We start from the raw sequence: 13346 nt of genomic DNA on the forward strand, positions 1-13346 counted from the left end.
AAGTAGTTTTATTTTTAAATAAGAAAATCAAATTTTATGGTTAAAGGATGAACGACAATCTTGTGATATTATCTTGAAAATAGAGTTAAGGAACAAAAGAAAGAACTACAAATAATTCAAACTTGCAAGATCGTAGAAAGTTATTCTTAACATAGAGAGGAGAAAGGCATAGGAAAAATGCAAATTTGCTTTAAAAAAATCACTTTAAATTGATTAGGTAGTTTTATTTTAATCAAGGAAATCATTTTTAAGTGAATTTGAGTTTTTCCCATCTCCCCTCATTCCGTGTTAAGACTAGTTTTCTATAATCTCACAAAAGTTTGAATTATTTGGAGTAATCTCCCTTATCCCTTTAAAATGTTTTGAAGATGGTGCCATGAGATTGTTGCACAGTCTAGCCACAAAATTTGATTTTCTTATTTTTTAGTGTACAATATTTTCTTTCCAGCATAGGTATGTACAGCACAGACTTTTCTTTATTTTTGTTTTTTCATGAAGGAGGGGAATTTTGGACAAGCATTGATTTTTTTCTTTTAGAATTTTATTTGGAGGTTTATGAGTAAATAAAACACACACACACATACACGCACACGGTGATAGCTTCAGTTAACTTCATGCTGTAAAGATTCTAAAAAGACATTATTCATTCTACTATTAACCCTAAGCTCTAGTAATACCCCCCCCCCAATCTCCAACTACTTGTAAAATCATACTTAATCACCTAAATTTGGTGAAGTTAAGTGATAATTTAAACCACTATGTTATTTTTGGTACATATGCACTTTTGGTACCGCGTTGAAATAATGTTATTATTTTGAAAGCCATTCTTAACATGGGGAGGGTGTTTTGTAACTATTCTGTGCTTCCACCTAACAATTTAATAAAAAAAGATATAATGAAACTTGAATTTAACCTGAAAAAACTATTTAAAAATAACGTTGTACCAAAAATACATAAGTACCTTATTTTTTTGCGTATCTTATAAATACATAAACATCAAACTAAAATTCTGAAATAATTTTTTTTTTTTACAATTTTCACATGTTAAAAATCAGTAAAGAATTTAATTTTACCACATTTGCTAGAAAATTATTGACTTTGAAAACTTTTTTTTTTAATGAATTATTGACGATTAACTGCTATGTACTTTATCCATTTTTCTATTTTAAACCAATAAAGTTAGGTTAGATGCAAAAGATTTTGCACATTCTGTTATCCACCCTCCTGAAAAAAGTTTAATTCTGACCAAAGTGATGAACTTTGCAGTTCATTGAAAATTTTAAAAAATATTAACATCTGATCAAAAGTTTCACAGAAATAGAAAACTCTCTCCAAAAGATGCAGCCATTAAATTGAATTCTTATAGTCACAGGTATGAAGAAAAGTAATTCAAGTATTATTTGAAAAGTCTCCAGCCTTATCTCTGCATAAAATGTATCAAATAAACCATTGAGATCAATTATGAGAAATTTGAAAATCCGTTATGAAATCAGATAACATGATGCATGTGTTTAAAAAAAATTTTTTTTTTCAAATATATGAACCATTTTTTCTATGTTTATTCCACAATTTTTAGCGCCAGTGACATTCCCCTCAGAGTGATACAATTTTTATTTCATTGTCAAGAATTTACAGTATTGTCGAAAATTGACAATTTCTTTCGGTCTTGTTGAAGAAACTGTTTTATAATGTCTGATAGCTGTAGTGATATGCACTGGTGCATGTATATTATGTTATCTGGATTCTTGATGGATTCTCAAATTTCTCATTATACTGATGTAGTAAAATTGATCTCATTATTTGTACACATTTACCAGCGCATCTTACTAGGACTATCAGATATTAAAAAATAGTTTCTTTAATAAGACAGAAAACATTGTCAATGTTTGGCAACACAGTAAGATCTCGACAATAAAAAAATTGGATTAAAAATAAAATAAAGAAATAATTTATTGTAGGGAAATTTTAACATTAATAAAGCTTAACATTAATTCAGACGATCTATAGTGATCAAGCAACAGGAAGTTGCGATCTTGCAACAAGGCCAACTGACCGATTTATTTTATTTCCCAGACAGTGCTCAACCAACATTAAAGGATCTATTTCTTAAAGGGGTGAAATAATTATTTTTTATGAATACATACACACAAACATTCCAGTAGGGAACAATTTTTGTAATAAATAACTTGTGTTTTAGGCAGGAAAAAGTGTTTTCTCTCTATTAATAAAATTGTGAGATAACTTCATGTGTGTTTTTGCAAATATATTTCTAACACCAACATGACTTTTATAAATTGCATTTTCTGAATTCAATAATAATCAATCATTTATTGAAATAAAAATGCAATAACATAAAAATTAAACAAATTTTTAGAATCCTACTAAAAAAAATTAATCATTGAATTAAAATCAACCAAAATGCATTTTGGTTTCTTAAACACGTCAGCTATTTTAATCTTTTGTTAATAATCAAAAAAAAAAAAGAAGAAAAAATTAATTACTTTGTTTCAAAATTTTAATGAAATTTATAAGCATTTAAACTGTCAAAGAGGAAAAAAATGAGAAATAAGAAAAGAAAGGGGAGGAAGAGGAGAAAGGGAAGAGAAAGGAAAAGTGGAAAGAAGAGGAGAAAAAAAGGTAAAGTGAAAAATAAAAGAAAGTCGAAGAGGAGGAAAAGAGAAAGCAGGAAGAAAAGTACAAAAAGAGAAATAAAAGAGGAAAAAGAAGACGAAAAGAGGGAGAAGACAAAAAAAAATAAATAAATGGGAAGAATGAAAGAAACGTGACGAAAATGGTGCTTTGTTTGGTTTGTTTTATGATATATTAACTATCTATGGGTTATGTAATAAAGTTGTTGAATGGAACCCCAAATTAGGATGATTATTTCATATTGCTAAAATGTAGAAAGAGGAAAGAAGAGAAAGAGGAGATAATGGAGCGAGAGATGGAGAAACAGAAAATGAAGAAAAAAAAATCACATATATAATAAAAAAAACCTTTAAAGTTTATATGCAAAGAGATTTTTCTTCACTGGAGTTCATGTATAAAACGATACTTTGACACCATTTTTACTCCTTTGGATTTAACTGTTTATCAAATGCAATCTTCTGATGAGCGTCCATGAAAGAAATTTCTCAAAAGTTTATTTTATTTTAGATGTTGTTGCAGTTTAATCTTATTTTAAAATGTGTGTTTCTATAAACTCCTAATAAGCAATGTTGTCTGTTTTTAGTTTTAGAAAAGAAAAAGAAAGTTACAAAAGAATGCCAAAAACTATTGACGAACAATAAAATAAACTTGAAATAATAAAAAAAAAAGAAAGACATTTAATAAAATGTTTTCTTTCATTTCTTGAGCTGAAACAGAATTGAACTTACAGTTATTTTTTAACTTTGGTTAAAATTAATTTACAAAAAAAGAAAAAGATAACCAGGAAAAATGCTTAAGATCTGCAAATAACAGATGTTTTAGTGTCAAGATTGATTCCTGCAATAAAAAAATATATAATATTTATACTATTTTTGGCGAAACATTTTTTTTTCATATATATATATAATCTATTTGTTCATAAAAATCTGTAAAATAATGTGCCAATCTCTTTGATGTTATCACTCGTTACTCTTTTTCTGAAATTATGGACTCGCCCAAATGCAAAGTAATTTGATATATATTTGATGTTGCTAATAAGAACACAAAGGATTTATATATTTTTTACAACATAAAAATACACTGCCAAAATCTAATTCTCCACTATAATAAAGAGAATGTGTATTTTTACTGTATATATCTGTCTTGTTATACAAAAGCTAGTAAAAAAATAAATAAATAAAAAATACTGAATGAATCCATTACAAGCATTTAGGAAAATCGAGAAAGCCAATAGCAATTCAGACAACCACCTTGCTTTCAATCTACTTCAATAATGAGACATTTTCTTTTTCATTTTACTTTATGTGAAATTTGTACGCTTTTTTCTTTCCTTTTTTCTGAACTTTTCGATTTGAGAGATTTTTTCTAGTTCTTTTTTTTTTATATAACTTTACGGATTCAGATGTCATGTTATATTTTATATGAATATTAGCGCCCACACTTGTGAAACAAAATTATCCTAAATTGGAGAGGGAGGTTATTATCCTCTCTCTCTCTCTCTCTCTATATATATATATATATATATATATATATATATATATATATATACACATACACACACATATATATAACGTAATTGAAACATATTAAAGGTATATGCAGCTGCTCTTCCAATTTTCGGATTTTAATCATGCCAAATCACACTTCATTTCCTTTTGACGGATTGATTGTTGCTATTTCTTCTGATGAGTTAAGGGCATAATAGATTCACTGACTGATATAATAATTAAGTGATTGATTTTGCACTATGAAACACATACTGTCAAGAATTGTAAAAGTCAACTAAGGAATAAATTATAAGATGGTCAACATCATGAATTTTGAAATATAGTTTTTTGTCATTCATTCTCTCTCTCTCTCTCTATATATATATATCTATATATATATATTTTGAACCAGATGCCTTCAGCAGCAAATAAACTTTATTACATTACCTAACAGATGACTTTTGGTTTCTTGCAAACCAATTTGTCCGAAACATTAGCATGTTCAGTGTAGCGACTATGCAATATTTGTCTATATAAATAAAAATATTATATATATTAGTAACAATTTTACTACACACCTAGAAAAGATTGAATTTAAAGTTTCCAAAATTCCTTCTAGAATTGTCGACATCTACATGGACATGTGGTGTAGCATTGCTTATCAAGTGACAGTCTTCTGGAGGTTGTATAACAACTATCTGGTTATGGCTAACAAAATTTTTCTTTTACTCCAAACAAGACACATTGGCACTTGGAACACAAGGAATCGTGTCTAACACAGGGGACTATGGGGAGTTAGGTAGCAAGATGTCTGTTCAGATTACATTTGAACTTCTTCAGGTCAGTATAATCAAGGAAGCAGGAAGCCGGGAGAGAATTCCAAAGTCTAGCAGTCTGAGGAAAGAAACTATTAAAAGAGAAAGCTTTCTGGTATCTAGGGATCTCAACTGAAGGGATGGGATTTTGCTGCTTGTCAGGTTAGTTGGGAGTATGTATGTCAAGCTAGCACAAGTGCTATGAGTTCATCAGAGCACATTCCATTAAAGTACCTGTAAAACAGACACAGGAATGCAACACTGCAGTGATAGGACAGAGGATGGAGTTTAATGAGATTAAATAAAGAGTTCCGTTGACATTCCACATAACTTTCCAAGTTTGAAATGATGAAAAGAAGGCTGGAGATTACATCAAGATAAGAATGGTAGTCCAAAGAACATTTTTACCGTTTGAGATATCGACAGATGGATATGAAAGGTTAAAAATGAAGCAACTTTAAGCTATGAATGTTTTCTTTTTGCGGATGTGCAAAAGTACATTTTATTCAACTTATTCCTTTCAAGGTTAACATTTTTTTTTTCAATTTTGACCCCTTAGTAGCTATTTTTACTAGCTAAAAACAAAATGGAATTTGTTCCACAGGTCCAAATCCCTTATATATGAAGTTTCAAGTCTGTAGAGCAAAAATTCAAAGAGCAGTTTGGTAGAGTCCATTTGGCACACACAGAGACATGGTTACTTTATATATATATATATATATATATATATATATATACACACACACACACACGCGTTTTCTAGAAATTCTCATCCTAAATGCTATACAGTTATGCACAATGTAGAAACTATGCATAAATAGAATTGTATATAATAGTGAAATGAAACCAATCATCTAATAAGAAACCATAAAGAATGAATGACTAATTAATGAACGTTTGTTTTTCAAAGAATATGCAAATTAGTTAACCTTTGTTTAGTCACTCACATATCCATAACTAATTATATTAAGTTCATTTTAATAATTTTTAAATAGTAAAAGTAGACTTAATATCAACATCAGAGCAAGAAAAAAACTCAACTTTACAGGTGTATAGATTACTTAATGTTTGCTATTACATTCCTGGAATGCTATTGACATTGGATATTTTCATATTTTGATTTGGAGTTATTGCCCTTGTTTATTATCTATATTAATAAAATTATCTACAAAATTAGATACACACTCATTAAGGCTGTAATATTGAGTGCGACTTACAAGAAACAGTTAATTATTTATAAAATGGCTTTTACAATCACTGTTGATTCTATATTTTATTTTATTTGACTTTTTCAAATCTTTCTGTTTCAAATATTATTTTCTTTTTAATGATTAAATTTCATTTTAACACTACTTGATGAATTTATTAGATTTTTGGAATATGATATTTTCATTTCTTCATGGAAATTTTTCTTTACTTGGGTTTTTTAATATGAACAAGAACCCAATTTTCATATCTCTATTTATAAAAAAAAATCCCCACTTTCTCATCAGTAGGTAAAATTTTGAACGTTGATATAATCCTATACGTATTTTCAGAATGAAAAATGCTAAGAGATGTTTTTTTTTATATCTCAAGAAAACAATTTGATTTGCTTAACAACTTAAGGCAATACAATGTTTATGCAGTAATTTTTTTTTTTTTTTTATACATGGAGTTCACCACTTATCAAGGCCCAATGGCCACTCGGGGATAAGGGTTATTGTGTGTACAGTAATCAATGGGATAGTGTAGTAATAGTATTGGAGAATTGATAAAGTGTCATTACTTAAGGGGGCGATTCATCAGGAATTTGTTTGTGTTGGACTTGAAGACATCCAGGTTGAAGTCGGAAGGGAAACAGGCAAGCGGAACAGAGTTCCACAGGCGTGCAGTTCTAAGAAAGAAGCTTTGTTCATGGAATCTACGTTTTGATTTAGGCACAGATAAGGAGTGGGGAAAATTATTGATGGTGGTTTCAGCTAGTTGGGTGTTTTTTGAAAAAGATTGGTGAGGGGGGACCAGAGAATGGAGCTCAGACGAGCACTTACCATGGAAATAACGATAGAACAAAGATAGGCTCACTACGTCTCTTCTGTGGGAAAGAGGCTGCAGGGAAGAGAAAAGGGCATCCCCCACCAAACCACAGAGTCTATTTTGTACTCTGTCAAGGCAGGATAGGCTGTTTTTAGCAGCTCCTGCCCAGATGTGGCAGCAGTACTTCATCCTTGGCCGTACTTGGCTTTTATATACATAGAGAATTGCATCATTAGTGAGATATCTTCTGGAGCGGTAGAAGGATCCCACCATTTTCCCAGCGACCTTGGCCACAGACTTGATGTATGTGTTCCATTTAAGATCAGGAGTAAAGGTCAAACACAGAAGCTTATCAAAACATGGGGCCTCCCCTAGATGAGAGCCATCCATTTCAATTGATGCCAGATGGGGATCAGAGCGTTTATGATGTAGAGATAGGAGCTTGGTCTTAGATGCATTAAAGGTAACCAGCCACCTCTTCTCCCACTGTACCACACGCTCAAGATCAGAGGAGAGAGAATCAGAGAGAACATCATCATTTACGGCCTTTGATGTGTTGCCATAGATAGTAGTGTCATCAGCATAGATGTCAACGAAAGATTTTAGTATGTTTTAGGAGATCATTGATCATTGATGTAGATCAGGAAGAGAGTTGGGCCCAGTATGGACCCCTGAGGGACTCCAGCATTAATACTGTGGGCCTCTGATTTCTACTCATCAACCACTACTCTTATGACCCTATCAGAGAGAAATGATTTAATGATCGAGAAAACATTTCCAGTTATACCGTAGCTGGAAATCTTGTGTAGTAGGCCTTTATGCCAAACCTTATCGAAGGCCTTTGATATGTCAAGAGCAATTGCCCTAGAAATTGTTAAGACAGAGTCAAAAAATCAATTTTTTTTAAATATGTCATTTTAAGCAAAAATGATATTACTTAATTGTCTTATCAAAAATAGTAATATATTAAAAAATTATGAAAATTCGAGTAGAACTACTACTGTATTTTTAGTAAAAAAAAAAAAATCTATTGCTATAGACTACAAATATTGCACGCCATTGAACATGTAATCTAAAATATGCGTTCAGAGTTATGTCCCCTGTATGAATTCTATACTGTCTACTTTATAACATCTAAGAAAAATGCAATTTTACCCAACTTTTCATAAAAATTACTTTTAATTATAAATAACTTTCTACTTAATGCATCTTTGTAATTTTTGGATATATTACTATTTTTGACATGATAATTAAGCATGTAATATTTTTGTTTAAAATGACATATTTTTAAAAAAATCGATCTGTTGATTTTATCTTAACAAACACTGTTTATGCTGCCAAAAATTCAACTTCCTGGTCCACGTTCTGGGTAACAAGGTTAAGTGAATGTGATGTATATCCTGTAATAGGATGTGACAATATATTTTAAATTGTTTTTCTCTAAGCCCTTCACACAGCAATATGTCTTCATTCTGAACAATGTCAGGTAAATACATCCGATATTAAATAATTTGGCTCAAAAGGTGAGTTAGATGATAAAAATTTAGGCACTTATACTTATATGAGACAAGTGAAAATTGCATTCATGCAAGTGACAGATCACAGTTCCAAATAAATTAATGGGGAAACATTTTGATATACCTATCCATACCAAAAATTAGGAAAAACTATCAAGTAGTCCCGTGGTGCAGTTGATAGAGACGTTGAATCTCTACGGTTCCAGATGATGATTGTCTGAAGATAGTGGTTTCAATCCTACCCAAAGCCGACCAGAGGTTTACTTGGCCAAAAACGTGGTGAGACGACAACTACGGATGCAGTTAGGAGATTCGACGTTCCTATCAGTCGCAGTTACCACCTAATGAAGGCCAGAGGAATAGTTGGCCGAAACATTGTGAAAACAACAACTAATAAAGATGAGAATAATAGTCCGCAATAAATAAATTAATATAAATAATACTCATCTCAATAATGAATTCCAATTAAAATAATATATAGTCTCATTGTATTTTGAAGATCCGCCATTAATAAGAGCAAAAATCTTGTAAATCAAGGGGAGATAAGTCAATCTGTCATCTAACCAAATGATAATGAATGACAGATTGACATTCTACAAAAAACTGATTTTTATTTTTAACTAGCGAGGGGTACCCGGCGTTGCCTGGGTGTTTGGAGGTGTGTGTGGTTTTGGGTAAATTAAAACTCCGGGGGGGGGGGGGTTAAAATAATAAAAAAAATGTTTTGGTAGGTAAGTATGAGGATCGAACCCGAACCGTTGAGGCAAAGTTGTAAATTAAAGTGTGAAAAAAAAAAAGAGTGCGACGGTTTTAACCATTGGGCCACCGCAAGATGCTAACGGAAACACGTTTGAATTTATTTAATTACTTGGATTTGGCAGGTGCACGTTTTAATGACTTAATGAGGTCAAGTTTGACTGCGGGATAGTATTTCATTTACTGCGGGAACGCTTTTTTTTATTTTTATTTTCCCAAGATGTTATAGGAAAAAGACTAATCCACATGCAGCGAGCGACAAATGTTGAATATTTATCTTCCCGAAGTCGAGCAAATTAAATAGACAGGCGAGCTCCGTTGTTAACTCAGATATTACGATTTATATGTGATATAAAAAGTTTTAAGAAGTTGTTAGGTGACCGAACACTTCTCTGAAAAAAGCTTTTCTTGGACATACACAAAAAGCGAACATACATTTTTGCTTTTATATATATAGACTAGCGAGGGGTACTCGGCGTTGGCCGGGTGTTTGGAGGTGTGTGTGAAAACTCCGGGGGGGGGGGGAAGGGGAATTAAAAAAAAATGTTTTGGTGGGTAAGTATGAGGATCGAGCCCGAACCCTTGAGGCAAAGTTGTAAATTAAAGTGTGAAAAAAAAAAAACGTGCGACGTTAACCATTGCCCTACCGCGAGATGCTAAAAAGTTTTAAAAAGTTGTGAACCGACTGACCGCTTCTCTGAAAAAAGCCTTTCTTGGACATACACAAAAAGCGAACATACATTTTCGCTTTTATATATATAGATTAAAATTCTAATAGTTTTTCCTAAATTTTGCTGGGGATACTTTTTTATAGATGATACGTAAGTATACCAAAGACTTTTTACTTGGAATACAATTTTTACTCATGTCCCATACTGTATAAGCACAAGAAATTTCAATTACAGAGTCAGTTTTCAAAAATCACACCAACTCTTGCATGAATGCTAACTTCCAGACTCAGTAGACAGGAGTTTTCATATTTTGCAAAGTATGAATGATTTTTTTTTCTGGTGTTGTACATTATAATTGAATATCAAAAAATACATCTTAAATATAAACGTAATTACGTGTCATGTCAAAATTTAGTAAAAGTTGAAAAGAAAATTGATTGAGTAGAAGACCTGCTAGAACATTTTTTATAAAAAATATTGTTATTATTGTATATTCTTAATCCATCATTTTCTAATTTGAAATAGTGAAAGTGGAAACAAGGGAGGTAAGTCAGCTTGTCATATGGAATTGGTCACAGTAGAAGAAACTGAAAAATTGCATCAATCGATAAATTTTATTTTTTCTTGTAATTATTTTCCTACTTGATCATCTTTTGCAATTTTTGTTATTTTTACTAATTTCGACAGGACACATACTAGAAATAGTATTGTTTTTACTTAAAATGAATTTTTTTTGATATTCAATTATAATGCACAAACACCTGAATTTTTTGATTCTATAACTGAATATTTTTCAGTCACTACCAAAGAGTCCGCAATAGTAGTCAGTTGAAGTGTTTTCAAAACAAACCCTAAAATCTAATTCATTTATTTCATCATTATCATCATCATCATTTTACACCCACAGTCAAGATAATGGGGTTTGATGAGGTTTGATAAACTCTATAACCTTTTCATAAGGCTGTTAATGTGTGTGCATGCCACCACTGCACACATTGAAAAGCAGGAGGAGTGACCTGACCTTCCACCTACATACAGCACCTTGGTAGTCCCAACTGGTCACCACATCTGATACTGGCCAGCTCAGCGTTGCTTAACTTTGGTGATCTGATGAGAACTGGTGTGACAATGGAATTGTGCCGTATTTATTTAGTCGACAATTTGCCTCTGATCAGAATACATGCATTTGTTTTGTCATGCATTACATGTACAAGTACCATACAGCATGCAACAACAACAATAACAATGTTAAGTGTAAAAATAAGGTGCAACTTTACTATAGTGTGTCTTTGAAAAATACATTTCAGAGAAAACCATTATGTATTTACGTGTCATGCCGAAATTAGTATAAATTATAAAAATTACGAAAAATGATCCAGTAGAAAAATAACTATAAATAAAAACAGAATTTTTTAAAGTTGTGATTTTTCATTGTAAATTAGCCCTTTAGAAGATCGAAAACAGGGGGAGATAACTGCATACTAGCGTTTAAATTAGTTTGCACAGAATCTGATGACACTATCTTTCAGGTCAGCCATCTTCCTTTTTCTCAATCTACTGCAAGGTTTTTTTTCTGAAAATCAGCACATCTACTGGACCATTTTTCATAATTTTTGGAATTCATACTAATTTCCACATGACACTTAAGTATGTAAGAATGCTTTTTTTTTTCCTGAAATGCCTTTATTTGAAAAATACACGATTGAATTGGACGGCACTCTATAAAGGTGCACCAAAAATAATTCCTGCCAGTGTATAGTAGCATCAGTAATAACAAGCAAATTAATTAACAACAATTTCAAAATGGGACACTGGCAGGTAGAGGCAATAAAATAACTAAAAACAACAACAAAAATAAATAGGGGGTGCTTGGTATGAGGTGACCACTTGGTGGCATTCTACTGAGCAGACAGATGGACGGACGGACAAAGGGATGGAGGTACTACTAAAGTTTACCTTGGATGTAAAATCGTTAGGGTTAACGTAGAGGTCCCGGTGTAAAGAACTGGTCTCTGGAGTCTGTAAAGTAGGAGTCAACTTAATTGTGACAACTGAGGTTATTTATTAAAAAAAAAAAAAAAAGTACAGACAACACACGAATAAGAATGGCAGAGAAGAAGGGAAGGGCATAAAAAGAAAAGATACTAATTAGGAATTGACACACAGAGAATTGCAATTGTGACATCAATAATTTCATGTATGAATGGAGAATCCTAAAGCAGTTAAATAAATTGAAAATAAAAATAATCCCTCTATAATGTTAATAATTAAAAAGAAAAGAAAAAGTAGAAAAAACTACATTAAAAATCCACTTAAAAACTGATATGTCCTAGAAAAAGATATATATTTGTTTTAAGTAGCAGAGTTGTATTGTCTGCAATAATTGAGTAATACAATCTGGTAAGTCGCCTGAAAGAACGATTGTCCATCGTTGTAACTGGTAATATTCTTAAGCTTTAGGTTTTCGGCATATCATAAATGTCTCTCCTAGGTTGCTGTACCTATTCATATTTATGACTTACACCAGCCAATCATATTCTTGTGAGAAGGAATCTGGATGTATTCATATTAGTTACACCAAAAACATTGTTTCATCCTGGGCAAACAAGAAAACAAAAAGCAGTTTATATATTATTTAATTGGAATTCATTATTGAGATGAGTATTATTTATTAATTTATTTATTGCGGACTATTATCCTCATCTTTCTTAGATATTGTTTCACAACATTTCGGCCAACTATTCCTCTGGCCTTCATCAGGTGGTAACCACAATGGGATAGGAACTCCGAATCTCCTAACTGCATTTTCAGCAATTACTACCATCCATAGTCGTCTCACCACATTTTGGCCAAGTAAGCCTCTGGCCGGCTTTGGGTAGGATTGAAACCGCTATCTTGAGACAATTCTGACCTGGAACCATAGAGATTCAATGTCCCATGGCACAGTTGATAGAGACGTTGAATCTCTACGGTTCCAGGTGAGAATTGTCTCAAGATAGTGGTTTCTGACGAAGGCCAAAGGAATAGTTGGCCGAAACGCTGTGAAACAACATCTAAGAAAGATGAGGATAATAGTCCGCAATAAATTAAAAAACACTTTGTTAAATAAATTCTTTACCCCCTCCCCCCACAAAATAACAACTATGCTATTTTCTTTGTATTGTCTGTCTTCAGACTCAGACTCAGAAATAACTGAAACTTCTTCATGATTCTGTTTGTACTCAAAAATGCTTATATCACAATTGCAATTCTCTGAGTGCCCAATCATAATTAGTACTAAAGAAATTATGGAATTGGACAACTTTTATGTAACAGAAAAATAATCCATTAGAAAATACAATAAATATCTGTGCTTAATTCTTAGAAAATTCTATTGTTAAAGTAGTATAAGCTTTTTCTATTTGATAAAATACTAAATTTTTTTTTAATTATTTC

General features: G+C 31.6%; 1 protein-coding gene across 7 annotated transcripts in view; it reads right to left on the minus strand.

The window, feature by feature from the left end:
• LOC145284546 (1-phosphatidylinositol 4,5-bisphosphate phosphodiesterase gamma-1-like) overlaps positions 1 to 13346 on the minus strand; it is a 335906-nt gene that overhangs the window by 63807 nt on the left and 258753 nt on the right. For 4 of the 7 annotated variants that reach the window (XM_080133453.1, XM_080133456.1, XM_080133450.1 and 1 more), the window contains one exon: positions 11868 to 11930. The exons of the other annotated variants lie outside the window; for them this stretch is intronic. In XM_080133453.1, coding sequence (XP_079989579.1) covers positions 11868 to 11930 — 63 coding nt within the window. The remainder of the gene's footprint in view (positions 1 to 11867; positions 11931 to 13346) is intronic. 7 annotated transcript variants of the gene reach the window in all.

The sequence above is a fragment of the Euprymna scolopes genome, chromosome 9 (genome assembly GCF_053919585.1).
Source record: "Euprymna scolopes isolate OS-2025 chromosome 9, ASM5391958v1, whole genome shotgun sequence".
NCBI lineage: Eukaryota > Metazoa > Mollusca > Cephalopoda > Sepiida > Sepiolidae > Euprymna > Euprymna scolopes.